The sequence below is a fragment of the Anopheles cruzii genome, chromosome 2 (assembly GCF_943734635.1).
Source record: "Anopheles cruzii chromosome 2, idAnoCruzAS_RS32_06, whole genome shotgun sequence".
In the NCBI taxonomy this organism is placed as follows: Eukaryota; Metazoa; Arthropoda; class Insecta; order Diptera; family Culicidae; genus Anopheles; species Anopheles cruzii.
Window position 1 is genome coordinate 38,381,429 of NC_069144.1, and position 21,738 is coordinate 38,403,166.

The window sequence follows — 21,738 nt, forward strand, 5'->3', positions numbered from 1 at the left end:
AAACTGCTCCGAGTGGTCAGTGAAAAAACACTTTTAGTTTAAAATATCCCACAACCCGCAGCGTAAAGCGGTAAAAATAAACCCGCGCTATCCGGAAACCGGAAACGGCCGGAAATACCTGAAAACCTACCGGTTGCGCCCCAAAATAAAACTTCGAGAGCAGCAGGTTTTGGGAAATAAACAAAACAAAACCCATCAACGGGCGTCGTAAAGTTTGTGATCGTAAAACCCGGGCCGGAAAGCCGGTCCCCTTCGGAGTCAGGCCAAAAAACTACACCGGGGCGTCCCGTGGTGACGTGAGGTCCACCCTGCACCTTCTAGCGCCACCGTAACCATTCCGGTCATTTGATTGGCTCCTGGTCCTGCGGGAGCAACCCCGGGATTGCCGGGTCGCAGGTTGCAGGAGAGCCTTTTCAACGCCTCCGTTCACCGGAAGGACTCTCCCGAGGGAAGAATAAACTGATTTTCCCATCAGCGCTTTAGTACGGGGTTACACTCGACTTTACCTGCTCCGGCCCGGGCGGGTGGCTGCCGGAATGGGACTTTACAGTTTTCAATGAAACACCTTACGCCTTGCAGACCGACAGACTCTCGTCGATATCTTCTTATTTCTTTAACAAATCTGTTTGCACTTATTTTCTTTTTCTGCTCAGCTGTAAACCTCCTCATCCGGTTCATCCAACTCAACCGTCTTGTCAACCGAACCACTGCTGGAGGTGGATTTATTTTTATTTCCCAAAGAAAAGCGCACCAAGTCAAAAGTGGACAATCACAAAACAAACAACGTCACCGAAGCCATCGCTTTCGATTATGGTTGCCGCTGAATTTAGAGGGCATCTTCTAGTCACAAAAGCGGCTGCCCGATTTACTGCGGGATTTGTGCCGGATAAAACTTGTATTCGACGTACGATACCAACGGCTATAAAATTCAATCAAATGAGAATCTTTGGAAGAACCTGAACCAGAAGAACCGAGAACCTGTTTTACATTTTCTTGAAAGGCATGCATTTTCGTAGCACAGCCAAAGCAAGTTGCAATCATCGATGAATATTTTAGCAAAAACGCCCAAACGCTTAAACGACTGAGGTCTTCTGATACGCATTTTGTGCGGAGTAAATACTTGTAGGTATCGGTCACATGCGATTTTCTTCCCAATCGCGGTTTTCAACGTGCGATATTTTTGGCCCTAACGTGAAAGATCGTGTGCTACCGCCCAGCAGAGAATTTGTAATTCAAATGATGCCCCTTTTAAATGCTCCTCGAAACCACAAGAAAGTTTCAGGTTCTCGAACGAAAATATCGACACGGGGAGAGTTCACAATAGAAGCTAGGAAAGCTCACAAAACGAGAAGCAATTTAATCACGGCCTGTGTTTTTTTGGGTTATGTTTCGAACCTTTCGGGACTGACTTGAGTGCGAGAAAATCGATCATCTTTCGATTTGTTTTGCATCGTCGGCGTTAACAATCTAGCGAAACGCAACGATCCTGACCTAATTCGCTGGAAGTTTCACTGATGAACGTTAGCGAAAAATAGTTAAACGTTTTCAAAAAGCCATCGCCAAAGTGTTTGGGCAGTTTTAGTAGAAATGATCGTTGATTGAATTCTGTGTACCTCCTTAAATTCTTCATAAAATGTATGTATACCCAAAAACTCATCTGTCTTTGGGAGAACTAATTGGATCTTTTTAAAACAGTTATCCCCTCGACTTTACGAGCTGGATTTTAACGACAGTTTCGGAAACATTTGCGTCACCATGGTAATCCTCGACTGAGCTCGATAATCAAGAAAATGGAAGAAAAATTATTCAAATCTCGTCTCGCCTAGCTCAACTCCAAGACAGATGGCGCGCTCTGTCTCTCGCCGACATCCGCCAAACGGAGCGAACGAATTATTTCCCAATCCCGACTGATTCCAACTTGACAATTAGCGGCTGACAGCATCCGTGAAACTCGAAATAAGAATTCCATTAGTTTCGAAAATGGCTGCGCCGTGTTAGCTTCACGGGAGAGAAAAGAAAACAAAACGGAGATGAGCCACCAGGTGGTGATCGGAAAACCATTTTCGGCTCCGTTACGCCCGGAAACCACCAACCCACTTGGCAATTTCCACCTAAACCCTCCCCCCCGGGGCTATGCTTTGCATAGCTCAGATTTAATGAGTGGTTAATGAAGTCCTGTCTGTTTACGTGAAATTAATTCCATTAGATGTTTCAAATTGCAACGCGTCGTCCCCGTCGGCCAGCAGCATTCCGGAGCGCAAAAATAGCCATTTTAAGCACCGAATGCTTCCCCTGCATTCCGCATACCGCGCCACCGACTGACTGTGACACCGATGGAATTTTCGTCCGTTTCGCACACCGATCGTTAGGTGAACACAACGCAAAAACGAATAAAAATGCTAACCTTTTAGTACCACTCGGCGAGGCACTTCGGAAAATCCTCCACAAATTATGGTGTCGGGCCGGTAGAATCGTTTTTCGTCCTTGAATGAATGATGGCGCACGCTGGGGCCGGGCAGGCCAGCAAAAGAAATTCATTCCGGAATGGGCGGTTCGATTATATAAACAAAATAGCGACGGGAGCCCAAAGCCGTTCCGCGAAACAACATAAAATCCATTACGGGGCCCAAACCACCTTCGGGAAAACTAAGCGTGACGCCAACCTGCGCACTTTTCGCAGCACCATTTCCGGTCCGGGTGCCGGTCGGAAGCCTCCGGGGGCCGTTCGGAAGCCTCCGGTGGAAAGTATTATCTGTTGATTGTTTTTAAGTATTCATAAGCCCGAAAAACGGTAACGGCCGGCGGCGTGGCGAGAACACATTTCGCCGAACACTGCGATTGCTTTAGCGAGCCAGGACGAAATGAACCAGAGATTGGATGGTGCCAAACCAGCATCTCGTTTTCCGCATCCCAGGTTATGACAGGAACGCATTTTTCAATCCACTTTGCTTCCCCGAAATCGAAATCGCCGCTGCGGCAGTGTTTAGTGTCCTTGAAAGAAAATAAAAATCGAAGCCATAGCTCAACCGGGATCGTGTCGGAACACTTTTGTCGGATCAGCAACTTTCGGAGATCATTTCACACAGACACACACATACACAGAACTGCCCCGGACGGTTGGTGAGATAACTCCCCAGGATCACCGTAAATCCTTTGTCTCGTTCCTCATTTACGGGGCTCAAAGATGGGTGTTAAAGCGCCGGGTGAGTTTATTGTTCCGTCATCCGAAGGCCCCTAATAGTACTAAGCGCTGGACTGCTAAACCCTTGCCCGCACGGTACCACCGGGTGAATCCCGGTTGGCCAGCCAGAATTACATTTTATGTGCATGTTTAAGCAGTTTAATTAACCATCGTCATTGGTAACCGCTGGGGAACTTTCGTTCGTCGTCCCTTGCTCATTACAGCGCACCGATCCGGAGTGGACCTCAGCTTCTGGGGCGTTTGCAAAAAAAACCCGCTCCACCAGGGAGACCGAGCCAACGAACGCGTTGGCAAATAGTGATTATCCGCCGGGTTTTCCGAGCAACAGGCGCGCTCTGGCGGTAACCTTGCGACGCAGACGGAGCCTGGTTCTATTTGGTGGGCCGATATCCTGTTCTTCTTCTGCTGCTGCTCTTCCAATGTGCATTATTTGCTTCCCACACACACTCTCTCGAAAAGCTCGCTTTTGGTTGCAGGATGAACGGTTAATGATAGCGAACGTCGTCCTCGCCGTCGTCCTTGGTGCCATCATCGTCGTCGTGCGGTGAACACTTAACTTCTACAAACAAGAAATTTGAGACGCGCGATGTGATCCGGAGTCATGTGGTGGCACCTCGACAAGAGATTCTTCCACGGGGACGATTGATGGTGGGGATCTCTTTTCGGTGAACCGAGGTTCCTAATCCGACGCGTGTGGGTGTGCGAATCGACCGTGTCGTAGAGTCGTTAGAAACTAGCTCAAACATCAAACAAATGCTAAACTTCAGGTCTGTGCCTGTGGTTGCTGCTGGTGGCGGATGAGTTCTTCGAATGAAAATCGATAGCTTTCTGCGTCAAAAATCGATGGCTAACACCCGAAAGGAGAGAGAACTGCCCCAGTATTGCTCGGGTGTGTGTGTGTGTGTGTTGTACTTGGGACCAGCATAGTTTAAAGGTCGTGGATCAAGGACAGTTCAAATATTCTTTGTGTAATGCGAGAGATTTTTGGATAAAATTTTTTGTCGTTAAAAGAAGGAGATTGAGGTTGAAATTAAACTTTTTTTGAAATCAACTGACTTCCTTTTTTGTCCATTTCATATTATGTAGTTCACAGATTTTCAGTTATTAGACATCAGTTACACGCGATATATGGACACGTTCAACTCTTGAAAGCTTCTATAAAATGGCTGGCAAAATAAAGGAAACAAAGATTTGCCTTAGCCCGCACTAATCAGCGGATCGCTGCTGATGTGACAAAAGCAAAACCGCATAATCTGCACAGCTTAAACCTTTCTCGGGTTTTTTTGTTATCAGATAGTGAAGCACCCTACCCGAGGAATGTCCTCCGCAACAGATGAGTCTTGTGACAAAAAGCGCGCTCATTCTAGATTAGATCGAGCGGAGGCCGTCAGCACAAGCTAGACATCATTATTATCCCAACGGCAACGTGTCTTGCTGGTCTTGCTAAAGAAAGCATCCCCTTCCTGGTGCATAATTTCCTTCCCTGGAACGCCCGGGAACCAACCCATAAAGTGGTTTCCACAGGCCGTGCCACGTTCCTTCGTGGTCAAGCTTTTTTATCTCTAACTAGCTGATCCCGGCGCGCGTTGCCACGCCTCATTTCTCGATTATCCGACGTTTCAACGGACTTCCTGGTGACGTATCCGATCAGCTTCCCTTTGCATTTCCCGTTACTTCTACTTTTCAGACGATCGGGCTTCCCGGTGACGTATTTGTTCAGTTTCTCTTTCCTCCTCCCGTTACTCTGTTCCGAATGAAAGGGCTTCCCGGTGATGTATCCAATTGGCTTTCCTTCCCGCTTCCCGGTGGATACATGGCAAAACTCGCACCAGCTAAATTTGACTCAAATTGTTTGAACACTTTTCTAGTTTTGCTGCAATTTACCCTAATTTTGTGTGCGAGCCACCCTTTGTAAAGTGGCGAAGGGTTTCAAAAATTCACCAGAACATTTCTTCTTCCCAAAAACTCCCACCTGCAGAATTTGGTTCGATTTGTAAGAAATCAACCCGAATTATGCTGAATTTTATGTTATGTTTGTATGGGAGCCCCTCTCCCGGGAGGTGTGAAATGTACTTTTTCTACTATATGATCCTAATTGCAATCTAGAAGGCTGTAGCAGTCCGTTGCTATCTCTCTCTCTCTCTCTTTCTTTCTCTCTTTCTCTCTCTCCCCCCTTCTCTCTCTACCCCCCCTCTCTCTTTCTTTCGCTTTTTCTTTCTCTCCCGCCCTCTCTCCCCCTCTCTCCCCCTCTCTCGCCCTCTCTCACTCTATCTTTATTTCCCTCTCTATCACTCTCTTCCTCTCTTTCTCACCTTCTTTAAAAATTAAACGCAAACTACGCAGTTCCCCCCAACATCACACTACTTCAAGAAGGGTGGTGATAGGTGGAAGAAGGAAGGAAAAGGCTTTTAAGGGAAACCAATCGATTTAGAGACCACCAAAACCTAAGAAACGATACCCATATTGCCCTAGGACGTATTTTAAGGATTGGGGTTGTATGGGGACCCCCCCTTCCCCTCGTCCTGCAAGGACCAAATTTCGTCACATGGTTTCTCAGGTGACCAGCAACCACTGTGCAAGTTTTGATGAAATTCGATCCATAACTTGTGGAGTAATTGATGTTTTTAACAGTTAGTTGTATGGGAGGGCAAAGAAAGAGGGGGGTGAGGGGTTTCTAACCTTGACTATTGCACTCCCCGGCCCCAAAAACCCCTGTATACCAAATTTAGAGTCAATCGGTCCAGTAGTTTCGGAGTCTATAAGGGACATACAGACACAACTTGATTTTTATATATATAGATAGATTATGCATCAACTTCACTTACCCTCATTAGACCAGCAAAACAGCAAGAAGGCTGGCAGCGCTAGCGATTATTCCGCCCCCCGGGCCTCGGCCTCGGTGCCCCCGCTTGGATGCTGGCCCAAGACTATCCCCCCGGTTGAGGGTTCCGGTGGCTGCAGCAACAATTTGTCTTCAGCGCCCAGCACGAGCCCGGGCTTCATGAATTCGTAGTGCCGTCCGGGGCCCGTTGGTGGGTTGCATCATCAAACCCGCTGGGTAGTCCGGTCACTTCCGGGCGCACAGAGCAGCGCTGCAGGACGCGGGCAACTTATCCAATTTTGCGGCACCACTCACTTAATCCATTTACCGCAGCACGCCGCGCCGCGATGATTCATTTCGATGATTTTCGGTTTCCGGTTTTTGTGCTTTTCCTGATCCTTACACCGGAGGCCACAGCGCTGCAGAAGCTTCGGTATTTGCACCACCGTAGATGATTGAAGATTCAGCTCAACACTCGCCCACAAAAGTGCAGCTGAGGTTGGGCCAAACATTGGGGGGGGGGCTCAAAAAAAGAAGATAAAAATCACCTCCTAAATCACACACACTTCCGAGCGCTACTTTCGTAGCGATGCACTTTCTATTGCTTTTCACTCTTCACACACTGGGTTGGGTTTGGATTTGGGCTGTGCGCGGTCGGGTCGGAGTATCCTATGTTTTCATCACATTTCACCACATTTCACTGAAAGGAGGATATATGGTAATGAGGACATCGCGTCTATGTTACGGCCGTAGCTCCTGCATCTAATCGAAACATAGAAAGCCACGCTCGCTTTAATAGCCACACTCATTGTGGGAAGGCTTTTGTTTACCCCGTTTCGCTATTGTTGTGCCCGAAAGGGAAACATTGACGTTGCGCAATCAGGAGCACTCCCCTAATCGGGGCAGCACACAATAGTAGGCTCTTCCGCTTAGGCTGTTCACCATTTTGGTCCGCGACACGACATCTTCAACCCGATTACCGTCCGTCCGTCCGAGCCGACCGTGAACATTCAACCGGAAGCGATGCCAGCTTCCGACCTTCCGGCTTTCCATTCGCCCGAATTACTGCTCATTTGTGTCTCGGCTTCGTTGTTGTTCTTCCTCGACCAACTAAGAACTGAGGTTATGGTTGCACATGTTGCTGTTGGCGACCGCGAACGGCGACGCAGGTATCTTGGATCAGGTGACGGTTTGGGTTTGGGTAAACTCCAAACCAGAAGGCGGAAGACTATTACGGTGGTTCACTTCCTTCCAATCGGGTTTGCATGCACGATTGTTGATAAGAAGAAACACACAAAACGTGAAAACGTGGGACCGAAATGCTGCTTATGACCTCTCTCTCACACACAGTCGACATGACGTTCGGTACCAGCAATCACTTCCTGTGCCACATTCGCGTAGCGTGCGTGGTGTCCATTTTCGTCGGCGATGTGCCAATGGAAAGTACGTGTCCTTCCGGTACAAGTGTGTATGTGTGTCGGGGTATGTCAGCACTTTGGCAGCGCGACAAGCGAGAATGTTCACGCCGCAACAGTGCTCCGTGCTCGCGGGAGTATCAGTGTATCATCGGGCTCCTTTTGTATGGAATAATCCCGGAAAACACGGCTGTCCACGCTGGAAGGATAACAAAAGGGGCATCGTGGCACACACACGTCCTCAGCCTTCCCCCCGCAGGACGCGCTACGGTCCATCCCAGCACCGTGTGGCGCCATTTTCTCATCAAATTCAAGTGCTGCACTTCTTTCAAACCCGCGCGCGTGTGTCTGTTTGTGTTTCATTTTAATTAAAAGGAGAAAGTTGTAGCGGAAGGCAGAAAAAATGGGGGGGAAATCATAAAAGCTCTCACCGTTAACAAGAACCATACCGGAATCGTATCGTTCTGGTTTCGCATAAATGGAAAATGTCAGAGGTAAAGCAAACGCCAAAAACAAAAAACAGGTAACCGCAAATCTTAGTTCGCTGGGCAAAGCGAAAATAAAAACCAACCCCCCAAATTGAGGTCCTGCGTTAACGCACGCAATCGAACAAACGTGTGCACGTGCGTGCCAGTAAAATTTGCGCAACCGGAGCCGCTGCCCGGTCGCCTGATCCGCGGGAATTGTTATCGGGGGTTTTCTTTTCGCTTTCGCGACCGCGGTGCCCACGTGGGTTCCCACGTAAAATATTCCTGTCGAACAGAAGAGCTTCATGAGCGCAGCTTTGAGGAACTTTGAGGCGAATAACGACCCGCCATAGCTGAGACCCGCCGTGCGGGACCGATGGTGGTGGTGGTGGGAAGAGTCACAGAAAGTCACGAACTTTTTGAAACACTGCCTTAGTATGCAGTACCACGACATCCGAACACCAGGGGCACACTTCAGCAAGGGCGAAGCACAATCCAGGAGCGTGCCAGGAGGGCGCAAAATGAAAAGTCCATTCATATAACGCTCCATAGGCACAAACACACACACACACAGGGGTTTGTAGGACCACACGCACACACACTCACAAACTGTGGGCACCATTCTTTTTGCCCTCTGGTCATTATCCTGCAGGATAGCCGGAGCCGAGGCGCGCACATAAAGACCTCTACGAACCGCAAATTGGATACCCCGTGTGGAGTACTCCTAACACCGCCAGCACACACACACACACAAGCCACTAAAAAGGATCACACGAAACGGTCACCGTCGAGGCTTTTCACCCTTTTCCCCGCTCCCCAGCTCGGCCCCCCCGCCGTTTGCTTCCTTTTATTCTTTATTCTCACACTGTGAAGCGTACTTCCGTTCGGCCGTTGGCGCTGCTGCTAATCTCCGTGGACCTCCGTGTGCGCCGTGGCGGTGAGGTGGCCAAAGGTGAGCCACGGGGTCCCCCGGAGGGGAGAAAGGACTGGGGAGACGGAGAGACGGCCCGCAGTAAGATGCAGACGGCGATGGGATGTTGCTCGCTCTCGCTCTCACTCGCTCTCCACACTCTGTGTGTGTGTTCTGCACCGTGGCACAGCAGCAACGTCTACCAACCCGCGTGAAATCTCTCCGGCTACTGGCAGGCGAGCCACCGGTGCGCCGAGTCCGGAGCCCGCAGGACACGGCTCGGCCGGCTCGGTCCCGAGCCGAATCGCGCGAGTTCGACGGACGCTTCGGGAAGTTGACGTAATTGTTTTGGGCCGTCTGCGACCGAGCACGGGGAGAGAAAGCTGCCGGAGCCGGAGCCAGCCGCCAGGCCACGCAGCAACAGCCGATTCCGGTTGCAAGAAGGATCCGAGGATGCGTGCCGAGGGGCCGATCGATGATGACGCATGTTGGAGCGAGACGAGTGCTGTTTCGCGTTGGTCCTCTACAGGAGCTTTGCACAGGACACATACAGGAGCTTTGCCGAAAGTTTTCCGGAAGCTCTGCTTTTCTTCGGTAAGCTTTCACAATGTATCCAAGGAATCAACCAAGATTGATGTGGTTGGTCAGCGTAAAGAAATGGGCAACGAAGCGATGTTTGTATAAACGTTTTTTCGATTTATTTCGTATTGTTTATATTCCCACGAACAAGAGAGAACCTATATCTAAGCTAATCTGCCCAGCAAAAAGTTATTAACACATTTCCTACAAACTATCCGCTAACATTGGACTTAATTTAACGCTAAGCAAAAAGAAAAAAAATATAGGAAAAGGGTAGCGGCAACGAAACCAAAAACACTCCCTCTCAACAAGCATTTACGATGCATTTCTTACGCACTACGAACGGTACCCGCATTTTATAAGTGCGCTAACTTGCTTTGAATTTGTGCCACGCTCACTAACTGCACGAGTTTCGCTTCTAATCCGTCAGTAATCTTTGATTTATTTCGCTTCGATTAAACATCCGGAATGGATGTGTTCTGCTAGTAAAATCTAAAAAGCAACAACAGTCCCCGACTAGCTCAGCTTGCCTACCAGTATTGGTTCCGTTTTACAAAGCTTCATCATGGTGCTGATCTGACCGGTGGTGTCTAGACCGTACACATCGAAACCGGAACGGTCCATGACGCAAATTCTGAAACCAAAACATGTGCAGTGTTAGGGAAAGAGAACGAATTCGGGGAGCTCGACGACGCAAACTCACCTCCCGCCCGAGATGGAGTACAGAAACTTCCAATAACTTGGCCGCAGGTTCTTCGGCTCGATGGTGGCCGCGTGAAACAGCAGAGCGGTACTGGCGGCGTACAGTAACACCGTGAATCCGGGCACCCGGGGAAGATAGCCTTTCTCAATGCCCCAATTGTAGATTATCTGCAACATAACAAGAAGGGAAAGATAAGCGACCGGCACCGCTTAGAAAGGCAGGCTTCGGGGGTCAACCTGCAACGTTTTCCACATAATGTACAAGGCGATGGTGTTGTCCGCGTAGAATCCGAAGGCAGCGCTAGCTAAAAGCCCACTCGGTAAGGCGTACAGCGGGCTATCACTGTTGGTAAAGTGTCGCAACGCACAGGAAGACATCTGCAAAAACGGAAAAGTATTAGTCATTAGTCTCCATTGGTCAGCAGGAGAGGGATGGGCTTACCTTATAAATAGAAGTAAAACCACCCAGGAATAGGCCCAACCGGACGATCTCCTTGTTGAGGAACGTTTTGCGCAGCAGAGAGGGCCGGTTGATGAGTTTACGCAGCTGCAGCACCACCTTCAGCACAACCTGTATGCCGAGGCCCATCGAAAACATACGTGCACCACTAGAGAGCGTGTCGTAAAGGCAGCTGTGCCGATGGCGACAGAGTTTGTGCTTCCCGAGACGCTTCAGTCGGCCCGTCAGCTGAAGATAGGCACGGAGCATGGCCTGGATGAACGGGTACGAGTGGCCCCGCTTGCCTGTCGACCGTGCCGAGCCAGCGCAATCTCGAGATTGCGTTGGCTCGTCGGTCGTCGGTGCCACTGCCGGTGCCGGTTCGCTCTTCATAACCTCACTGTCACCGATCGCAAATCGCACCACATCGAACATCGAGTCACGGTAGTCCTTCTGCCGGTTCAGTCGATAGCAGTACATCAGCACCGAGGTAGAGAGCCCAAAGATGGCAATCTCACCGTAGGGAACGGAGCGCACGACACCACGGGACTGCAGAATGTTCCACAGCGTTTCCGTGGCCACGTTCGAGACGTACAACGCCAGCAGGGCACGCCGCGAAGAACGCTCGACCAGGATGGAAACGAAGGCGGCAAAAAATGCCGGAACGTACGAGACGGTGTAAAAATTGAACGAACCGAACGCTCGCCGCACCAAACACGTGATCATCATGTAGCTAAAGGCATTGGTCGTGAGGAATGCGCTCGATTGTAGCCAACCGCGGATTGTTTTCACCAGTTCCGGTGGCGTCGGTATGCGGCCACGCATCAGAAGCGAAAACTAAGGGAACCACAAGAACCGGGAAGTTATTATTATTAAGCGTAATGTTTTTGTAAAGAGTGGGACACCGTCAGCACTTACCGCATAAACTGCCGCGTAAATTCGCAAACAATACTGCAAACCGACTATCATCAGTTCCGCTGTGGCCACCGAGCACGAATTTGTCCACGGGTGTGCGTACTCTATGCAGGTGACAGGCACCGAGCTCATCTTGCTTAAGACCTGCATCGTGCAATGGCGGTTGGTTTGTGGGTCCTAAAGCGGCCTGAAAAAGTTGATGCCATCAGTACGTACCCTACTTCTAAACCCAACATAAAAAAGGGAGGAAAGGGAAGTAAAAACCAGTCAGGCCGGAATGTTTGTGGCCAAGCTATAAAACGTAGCCACTATAGGGCACGGGGCGACCAAAAGTGGCTGACAACCTAAATGTTACGAACTGTTTGATAAACTTCTACAAAGTTTTGGCGATTCTCACTATTTCTAATGATCGTTCAATTCCGAACATTCTTGGCATGGCCATCAAATTGTTCCCAAAGTCAGATATTTAAAATAGGCCACCTTATAGGCCACCCACAATCTTATCGCCGGGGCTCACTATCGAGGAACTCGGAAAATCATCTACCAAGTAAGTTTTGCGGCCACCTGGGAGGCCCACAATACGCCTCGCGGTGCTACTTTGCAACCTCACTTCAAGTGGAAGGGGCGGCTTAATCGTTGACATAATCAAGCAGCTGTACGCCGCGGCACGATCCACGGCGAACGGCGCAAACGGTGCGCGCCAAAGCTGTAAGGGGTTACAGCATAGAAAGTCGGCTCGCTTCACAGTTAGCTTTGGTTCCGATACGCGCTGACGTTGTTTACCAATCCCGCGCTCTCCTTATCAGCATCGATCGTGGAAAGGGAGCGTGATTGACGAAAAAAGAAAAATTATCACACATCTCTGTTGAGCCGCTTTCTAGCGATTAGGCACGGACCCGGCGGGGGTTCAGAGAGTTTAAAGTTCGCCATTACGGAAGAAAAGGGTTGGAGCTTGGCCACCTGAACTGGGCACAAATCTTTTCTTGATAACCGTCACCATCAGTCCGGGGGCCGGTGTCTACGCCGGGGTGCTATTAGGTATCCAAATGTATTCGACAATTAATCGATTCTGTCCGGACCGTCGGGGGTCGTCGCGCGCGGCGATATGCTGATGATTGGCCGGACCCCTTCGCCTCACGATGGCGTAATTAGCTTCTTTGCTGCTACCCTTTTCTAGCGGAATCGAACGTACTTACAGCGTGCGTCCGCGATTAATTATCGCTGCAGTGCAGAACACAGAGCGGCCTTGAACTACGGGCGACGGGTAATCGTACGCGATGCGCAAAACTAAATCCCCTAAACGTGTAGCGTAATCTCGGCCGACTTCAAATCAATTGTCTATACAGCATTTCAATTCAATGTGCTTTTTGATGATGATGTTATGACCTTTCCTTTTCACGTACCACACGAACCACGCAGAACTGAACTACGGCCGTGCGTTAGTCACAAACTATCACTGGCCCTTTCTTTGCGCAATCGATACAACTTCCTGTTTGGAAATCGTTCACCGTGAGACACAACTCAAGAGTCCGATAAGCAGCCAAATAACTGTTAGCGAGGATCGTGCAGTGGCTCCGTGCCACTTACGACGAAGACCACTGACGAATGAAAACAACATTACGCCAACGAAACGGAACGAGATCGTCTGTGCGAAAGAGAAAGAAGAAACACAACATTTGACAGCTGGTTCAATTTGTAAACAGAGGGTTTCCCGTGCAAGAAATCGGTTTGGCCAATGTCTTCGTTCGTTGAAAAGCCATTAACAAACTCCAAAAACTGCCTCGAGATGTAAACAAATACTTCCTTTCAACAAATCAAATGCAACAAATCATCATTAAATGGCCGTGGCAACTCCATATAAAAAAATGACAGTGTGAGGATGAAAACAGTTTATGGAATTTCGCTAACGAACCTGTCCCAAGCCAACCGGGTCTTGGAATAACCTGTACACTAGAGTAACCTTACTAAAAGGAGCAAAACTCGGCTAATTCCAATACTCGATACTCGATTAATAAATTTTGAATCGATTCCACGGAGAAATCCATTCACAATGCTTCGATGAATTGAGATCTATGATGATAATTAATGATTTACGACGTATGCATTCTGATTTTCCAGGGCGCAGCACAAAAGAAGCTGAAAACGTTCGATGCATAATTTATCCACCAAATAGTATATAAACGGACAAGGAAATGCGATCCCACGTACAGTTCTCTGCCGGTTGCAAGCATGTTTCGGTTCTACATTACAAAGGCGATTCAAAATGTGCTCGCCCAAACTAGTCTACATGGAGTGGTGTATCTGGTGTACAAGCGGAGTACCTACATGGAAAAGTAAGTGTTTGAGGATTCGGATTGTGAAAGTCTTAACCCGCTACACACTTCGCTAGGGTTATGTGGTTCGTCATCATCTGTCTCTCACTAACGGCCGGTTGCTACGCCGTGGGCATCTTCTGGATACGATACTGGACCAATCCAACGATGATTGCCCTGGACCGGAACTACCATCTCTGGAACACCACGTTTCCCAGTCTGACCGTGTGCTTCCAGAAAAGATTAAATGAACGCGCGCGTGACGAGCTGGTGTCCAAAGTGGAACCGGAGCAGATGGAACGGTACAGTGAATTTCTGGAGACGCTGATTGAAAGCGACATCGAAAACGTGGGACGATTGGCAGAGTACGAAGAGTTCGATGATGGAGCCAACTTGAGGGAATTGCTCAACAAACTTACCGACCGCTCGAGCGCTATCATAACGCTGCAGGGAAACGTACAAGGAACTTTGGTTCGAACAATGACCGAAATGGGAATCTGTTACTCGTTTAATTCTGCCATCGCCCGGTACATAGCTGTGGATGAGTTTGTTGAAGATAGCGAGCTGTATCAAGTGAGCGTGTTCGACGGGGAAACAACGGCTACAATTTCAAACTGTACCTCAAACGCTAATGTAGGTAATTTGGTGAACATTACTTGACCAGATTGATAGATTCCGTTGTGCTTCTCTAGATTTACTTCCATAGTCCTTACGAGATGCCGACGATAAAAAAATCGATTCAACTTGAGCGGGGATTCTTCACGTTTACTAGAATGGAATTCAAAGCTCTCGCCATCAACTCGGAGCCATCGATTAGGTTTTTGAGCATCAAGCAACGGAAGTGTAGGTTCCCGCACGAGTCGAACCTCCGATTCTTCCCAGATTACTACTCTTACGATCTGTGTTTGGTGGAGTGCAAGTTCCATCTTTTCCTCAAGCACTGCCAATGCATTCCATACTTTTACCATATAACCGGTAAGTAACGTGCAATGCGTAAGACGTTCTCTCCGTTAACCGATCCACACATTTTTTCGCAAGATTCGACGGCACAATATTGCAAAATTAATCAAATGGGCTGTGTGCAGTTGTATCAGAGCTACATAACGTTTTTGACGGCGGATGAGCTGCGCGAGATTTTTGGGGCCTGTAAATGCATAAAGAATTGTGACGATGCCACCTTTACACTGCAGCAGTTCGAGTCTACATTTTGGTTCAACGATCCCGTTGTTAAGTGGAGTACGCGCATACCGAAAATTCGGTACAGTCGAAGAATTATCTACGATTTCATTGACGCGTTGGGTAAGACGGGGCGGGTTTCCCACACATGATAATTCGTTCCTAACGGCACACGTTTCTATTTTCAGTTTCTACCGGAAGCACTTTGGAGTTTTTCTTTGGCTTCAGCATCATCACGTTCATCGAGTTTGGTTATTTTTCGTTCCGCAATCTGATAATATCCTTAATGCGCGCCAGACCGGTGCGTAATTTTTGGAAGCGGAAGCAAAACAAGCGAACGCTATTAAACGCACGAAAACAGAAGCGGCGCAACACGAAAACATTTATATATCTTCCGTAAAGGATTATTTAGTTACGTGCACAGTGCATTTGTCATCCACGCGAGCAGCTTATGAACTCACAGCACTTTAGCCACTGACAGCATTTCCGTAGCGCGCTTTTTGTTTGGAGTCCCTAGCAAACGTCATAACAACCGCGACAAGGTACGAATTGTAAACCGTCGATCTTGAATTGCGCCGCGTAGTTTGGTTGCTGCGAAGGTGATCGATAATTAATTGATTTCCTGTGTCCGCAATGTCGCTTACGGAGTACGCTAAAGAGCTTGAGGCCTTTTTGGTCAAACAAAAGGCGCTGTTGGAACAAGACAAACAACGTTTACGAGCGCTTGTGTCGAGCGACTTGCAGAAGCCAGAGGACGAACGCAAACCAGAATCGATAGAACAACACGAATCGCCGAAGGAAAACGTAGAACCCGATGTTGTGACCGATAAACTTTCGAAGGAGATGGCTAACCTTGGAATTAGTATCAAAAGAGCGCCGGAACCGACCGTTATTGACCTAATGGAAAGAGTCAATAGTAAAACAGTGGCCAAACGTGATCGTACCCGTACTGAGTTGGCCAATATTGACTCACAGCAGGCAGCCAAGCGTCCTCCGTCGCCGCACCTCGTCATGGCCCCGGTCCCGAAGCCGGCAGCAAATGCTTCGCCAACACAACAAATGTCGCCTCAACAGGTGAGTTTCGCTGTACGCCTTACGTTTCAACTGGAGATGCCAGAAGTAAAACGGATTCGGCGCACTAGGGTTCCGCACGAGTTCCTTGGCCAGTTTGGTGGTTGACTGGGGTCAGGATCCTTCCTTTCCGTGCGTCCAGGTGTCTTGCCGGTAAGACACCGAACCCGGCGTCAGTGCCTCCTACGGTGGCAAACTGGCCAGACGTCGTTCGCGTCGTCATCGTCGGGCTCGTACTTTTTCCGATGCTCCGGTGTTCCATTGAGTCTTCCAACAAACGTTTCATTCGCGGACAAACGTACCGCTTTACCGGACAAGTGTTTTCAGTGAACGGTACTCAAGACGACAGGATGTTTGACAATTGTTAAAGCTTATCGCTAGTGGTGATCTTCACACGATCGTTTGGATAACACATAACAAATTTTTCGTTAACTGTAAGTACTGTAAAGAAACATGCTCTTAATCACGTGTAAAACATACTTTACCGTTAGCAAAACATATCTGAGGGCATATTCTTACATATTTCTATTTATTAACCGATTCGATCGAAAAATGCTGCAATTGATAACAAATAACTTCTGAGTTAGCTCCAGCATTGAAGGGTTTGACAAATTGATCGCATTATCAAAAGTTCCACAAACTTCATGCACAGGAAATGAGCCGTACCCAGTACTCTTGTTAGGAAAAAGGCACTCTAATTAGGTCTTTTACTCTTTATGTGCCGCAAAATTGTGTCACAATTAGAGGTAATTCTCACATGAATTATCTTCTGCTTGATTCAGCCAATCACTAAGTGTGGCAAAGAGACAATGTAGGTCGGTCATGTTTTAGTTCCTCATTGCGCTTTCAGTCTAATGTCTAAGATCATGGATTAAAGCAAGGCATTGAAACTCAAGTAGGATTGAGCCCAACCGTCCATCCGTCTACAACACTGTCCTCCTTCTGTGGCCCAATAACTCACTGAATAAGCGGGTACCTGCTCTGATACGCCATCTACAACCAGTTCCGCGTTGACCGCGATGCATATTGGGGGTGACAGTCGATCGACCACTTCTCCTGCAGTTACGAAATTTTTACATCCCCCCCGGGGGGACTACGCACGGTGCCAACCACCGAGCCACGCAGTTATAGAGAGAGAGAGAGGAAACGGGAATCGAAAATTAATTCCAGAAATGTCCCAAATACATCGCAAACGGACCGAACCCATCGAACGCGCTAGAGCGCATTTGGTGACGACGGAACAGAACAGAAGGATAGAACTTCAATAAAACGGGAAACCTAATAACGGTCGAGCCTGCGCTCCCCGTGGACCCAGTTGCTGTGGCCACTACTGCGATCGACTACTACCCTATCAGGGTTGACCATCGAGGTGCGAGCGAAGAGTGTTGTCGGTCTCGACGGGTCGAAACCGGCCATCGACGCCCGGTTACACATCAATAATGCATATTAGTAGCGCTGTGGGAAGATCGAAGAGAAGGAATGTGTCACCGGGCTTTTTTTTCGGGGACCGGAGAAAACTAAACCATGGCAAGCAAAGAAAGTAAGCCAACGCCGGCGCCACGTTGAGATAGAAGCTCTCGGGAAAATTTGGCTTTTTGGGCCACAACGTCGCACCAATAAATAAAGTCCCCGGATTCTTTTCGGTCAAGAATTGCTCCTTTCGTTACTTGTTACAGAAGGTTCGTTCGGCCAGGGGGGAAATTCTTTGACCACCACCGGTGGGTTACCGTTTTTCACAGGTAATAATTGAGAAATTAATGGGCCAAAGCTAAAAGCTTTCCGGCTTTCCGCGACCCCCCGAATGTGGAATCCGTGGAAAGGGTGTGGGGCTCATTTACATTTTCAATTTTGGGTGGCCGCGATTTGTTGGACCGTTTCGTCTACCGCACCGCTTTTGATACGGTCAGTGGGAAGTTAAAAGTGACCGCGTCAAGGCAAACTCCCTTTCGTCAGGCGATCCAGGTTATTACTTTAGTTTTACACGCTCCCAAGTGGGAACTATGATACGACGGTCAGAGGCAAGAAAGGTCGTGTGAGCAAAACACGTAATAATTCGAGCTTATTATCTTTTTCGTACGCTTAACACGACCCCCAGAAGTGGCTGCTGCTTCAGGAGCAATGTTAACGACCTGCAACATATATAGCCTTAAAGCAGAAGGTGAAATACTGCCTGCATGATGATGGGGAAATACGATTGACATGACTGTGGCCTTAAAATAGTGGAGGTCAACCTGAAAAGGGGGTCAACCATTTTTCAGTTATGATAGAGGCTCGTAGGGTTAGCTTACGATCGCATTAGACGCATTAGATCAATTCATTTAATGTAGAAATCCGACCAACGTGTAAAATCTTCCGGTTTAAGGTTTTGCTGCAGGTACCAATTTTGCAAGTTTCACTTTCTGCTCAAGGTTAGGCAATGAAGCGACACTGTGTTTTCGTTGTCCAAATTGAAACGGAAATCAATCAAACGATAGACAGGAACATAGTTGAGATATGCTAGATAATAGATTTTCTCATTACTTTACACCAAATTAATCCGTCGCCGGTGGGGTGTGCGTTGAACTTCCTTTGGCCATGTTCTTCTGCCTGGCCGGACGCTTCCGCATGCCACGAGTAACTGACCATGCGCCTCCATTCGCTGCAGCACGCAATGGAACTGCGTTTCAACATCGTCCCGAGCACGTCTAACGCGACCGACGGCCAGCTACACAATACATTGCAGATGACCTTCACGGACCGGAGGACAGCCCGAAACATGCTGTACGGCGGAAGCGTGTGGCCGTGCGGTTAGATATTGATTTTAAATTACAAACTAACCACATGAGCACATTCATCATGCACTTTGGACAAGTCTAGTGTAACACGAAAAAGAGAACCCCTCTTGTTCAAGGTGTCATATGTGTGATGTGTCTGGCGCGGCGAGACCATTGATCTCCGTTTCTCCGTCAAGTTTTACCCTCCGTTAGGTGCAAGAAGTCAATAAAATGGTGGAAAATTGCCAAACAGAAACCCAACGAGGACGAAAAACCGGTGTTCTTTCCAGTACCCGGTAACCATTACCGTTCGTGTAACATCATCGGGCGGAGAAAGGGCGGTAAAAACTAGCACGACGACGACGACGACGACGGATGATGATGATGTTACATTTTTGAACCGCTTTCTTCGCACGAAACCGATCAGCGACAACCTGCCGCTACTTTGGAGCACCATTAACACTTCTTTCCTTGCCGTCGCCGGTGACACGGAAGCGAAACTTCTTCGGCCTAGCCACCCCGGGCGGTGACTTTCCGTTTTGGTGCAAAATAGTTTCGGCGCGAAAAACTTTGTCCGTTCGCTGGCTCTGGAATGTTTAAATTACTACGGCTCCGTAGCGATGAGGGCAAAAAACTTTTATTTTCTCGTTCATTGCCCTTTCCCGTTTGTTTTTTCGAATCAACCTCGTCCCGGTGGTAGATGAGCAACATTCGTCGCATTACAGGTGCACGAGTTTCGTGCTTGTTTAATCCGCAGTTCAAGTGGAATTTACCCCGCAATGTTCAATTTACTGTTGCTATTCCCAGACGCGATCATAAGGACGGCAAAAAGAGCTTGACTATCTAATGATGAACTTTTCCCCCGGGGGGCTCGGTCATTAGACGCGACCCAGTGGCAGTAGGTTCGCGGTCGCTGCACTGGACTTTAATGGGTTGTGCATATTGTTGGAATGATTTTTTATGAGTGAATGATTCCGCTACCGCCGTGCGTTATCTAGCGCTTCTTAATGGCCGCCGCCATTTCTTATACGTATATTTCTTATATCTTCGTCTCTCAACAAATGAGAGGTAGATTTTATTAGGCAGCAACAATTTAACAACGATACTTTGTGGCTGATTCAACCTTGGGTTTGGGAATTGCATTACAAATGTGCGTCATGTGCCCCTCGAGAAAGGTGCGTTCCCGACTAGAATCAATACCCACCATGCCAAGCCGCGACCAGTGAGTGCAAGAACCGGGTGAGCAAATGGTTATGCAAATGATAATGGCTTACATTCATCTATTAATATCTAAATGGGGCGGTTCGGGCAGTGTTGTGACAGAGAGAATCGAACCCCGGCACGTGTTTTGATGGCAGCGAACGCACGACCTATTTCCAGTGCGAATTAAGGCGGCGACTGTGGCTGTGTCGGATGGTCGGAACTAAACCCAACCTATTTAAGTGTTGCCACACGTCTGCCAGATTGTTGGTCTGACCTGTCGGCTGACTCCGAAATGGCCGACCATCGAAGTGAAACCATCGATCAGATTCATGTTTCTGTATACTCACACTTTATGTCGTTCTCTTTCGTTCACAGGATGCAATGGAACAGTGGGTTTCGGATACGTTCTTTTCGTACTTTCCGAGTTTCAACAAAAAGCAGAAGGACCAGAAAGTGGTCCTTTCCCGCGCCCGTCAGGAGGAGTACCAAGAGTATTTGAAAAATGTAAATTTCGTTGCTAACGTGGTAAACTATCTCCGTTTCTTCGATATCAAATGGCAAAGTAGTCGCAAAATTCATCCTAGAAGGCTTGGCTTAAACTTTATAACTTTTCAACTTTTTGTTTCATTGAAATGTTTCAATCGCTACATGCATGAAGATTGCACATTGAGTATTAATATGAATTAAAAATTATCAAGTAGTTTTAAAAACATGATTTCTAACCACAAACGCTCATGCCTACATTCAATAGTTCGATTAAATCGTTTGTTTTCCTTTATTAAAACACAAAACAAGTAGCAGCACTAGTCACTAAAGAACAAAACATTACACATCATCCGTTAACCCATGTGTATTCCCTTTTCCCGTCAGATCCCGGAAGTGGCGTCCAAGCACCAGCAGTACATTAAAAAGTACGGCACCGGTAAGGCGGCCAAGGGTGCTGCGGCGGCGACTGGCGAAGGCTCAAAGGAGCACGGCGCAGGAACGTCGAATCCTCCGCCGGGCCCCAGTGCCGGTATGGGCAACAGTCCGGCCCAGCCACAGGTTCGCTTCGGGAAGTCCTTGGTGGCGGAAGGGAACGCAACTTTCCGCAAAGGTAGCCCGCGCGAGAAGTTGATTGAAGACTTAGCCCATACTGATCTGCCTACCATTCTCAATACAGACACTATCGATCGCAGGAATAGGATGTTGGCCGAAGTAGGTATCTGCTGGGCGCGGGGGGTGTAGACATTCTGTGTAACTTTCTTTCTATCGTTTGCTTATTAGCCACGGGGAACAGCTCATGTAATGTGCCCTTCGCTACCGAACTGTTACTCTTGTAAATTTATTTGAATCATTCACTTTTGCTCACAGGAAGAAAGCCGCCGCAAGATGGACTACCAACGGGACCTGATTAAGCAGATCGAGGAGAAGCGAAAAGAGGTCGAACGGATGCGTGAAAAGGAAAAACTGGAAGAGGAAATGTTGACCAGGTAAAGGGACGTTTGGATGTTGACGAACACACCTCCAAATTCAAGGCCACCATTACGAAGCACAAGGAACTCGCTTGGGTTGGGCACTTTCTAGTGCGTGATTGGCACCTTTTTTGCTTCCTACAAGCACACCAAAAGCACTCCCATTTTCGCTTGTCACGCTAATGGTGCAACGAAAAGATTTCATTAAAAGGAAATACGTGTTGTAGGCCATTGCCAAATCACCTTGTAGGCCGCGAGGAGTGCCACGTCTTGCGTTTCAATGTTCGCCCGCAACGCTGTCGCTGTCGCTGTAAGAAGG

The 21,738-nt window shown here is 48.3% G+C and overlaps 3 protein-coding genes across 5 annotated transcripts; 2 read left to right on the forward strand and 1 right to left on the reverse strand.

Moving 5' to 3' along the window:
* Positions 1–4,974: 4,974 nt before the first annotated feature.
* Positions 4,975–15,338, forward strand: LOC128279025 (pickpocket protein 28-like). Its single transcript, XM_053017746.1, has 7 exons — positions 4,975–5,034; positions 13,569–13,594; positions 13,679–13,783; positions 13,840–14,395; positions 14,455–14,737; positions 14,801–15,061; positions 15,127–15,338. Exons 1-7 carry the CDS (start codon positions 4,975–4,977, stop codon positions 15,336–15,338), a joined length of 1,503 nt encoding a protein of 500 aa, XP_052873706.1.
* LOC128277850 (transmembrane protein 135-like) lies at positions 9,504–13,021 on the reverse strand. 3 transcript variants are annotated; one of them, XM_053016431.1, is made up of 6 exons: positions 12,854–13,021; positions 11,454–11,637; positions 10,539–11,372; positions 10,334–10,474; positions 10,098–10,264; positions 9,504–10,028 (listed from the first exon to the last, which is right to left on the reverse strand). In XM_053016431.1, exons 2-6 carry the CDS (start codon positions 11,598–11,600, stop codon positions 9,911–9,913), a joined length of 1,407 nt encoding a protein of 468 aa, XP_052872391.1. In that variant the 5' UTR covers positions 11,601–11,637; positions 12,854–13,021; the 3' UTR covers positions 9,504–9,910. The 3 variants fall into 3 exon arrangements, with proteins under 3 accessions (XP_052872391.1, XP_052872389.1, XP_052872390.1); XM_053016429.1 differs by having other exon boundaries at positions 12,647–13,021; XM_053016430.1 differs by having other exon boundaries at positions 12,643–13,021.
* Positions 15,339–15,571: 233 nt separating the features above from the next.
* Positions 15,572–21,441, forward strand: LOC128279026 (uncharacterized). Its single transcript, XM_053017747.1, has 4 exons — positions 15,572–16,012; positions 20,341–20,490; positions 20,836–21,162; positions 21,319–21,441. The coding sequence occupies exons 1-4, from the start codon at positions 15,572–15,574 to the stop codon at positions 21,439–21,441; spliced, it is 1,041 nt and encodes a 346-aa protein (XP_052873707.1).
* The last annotated feature ends 297 nt before the right edge of the window (positions 21,442–21,738 follow it).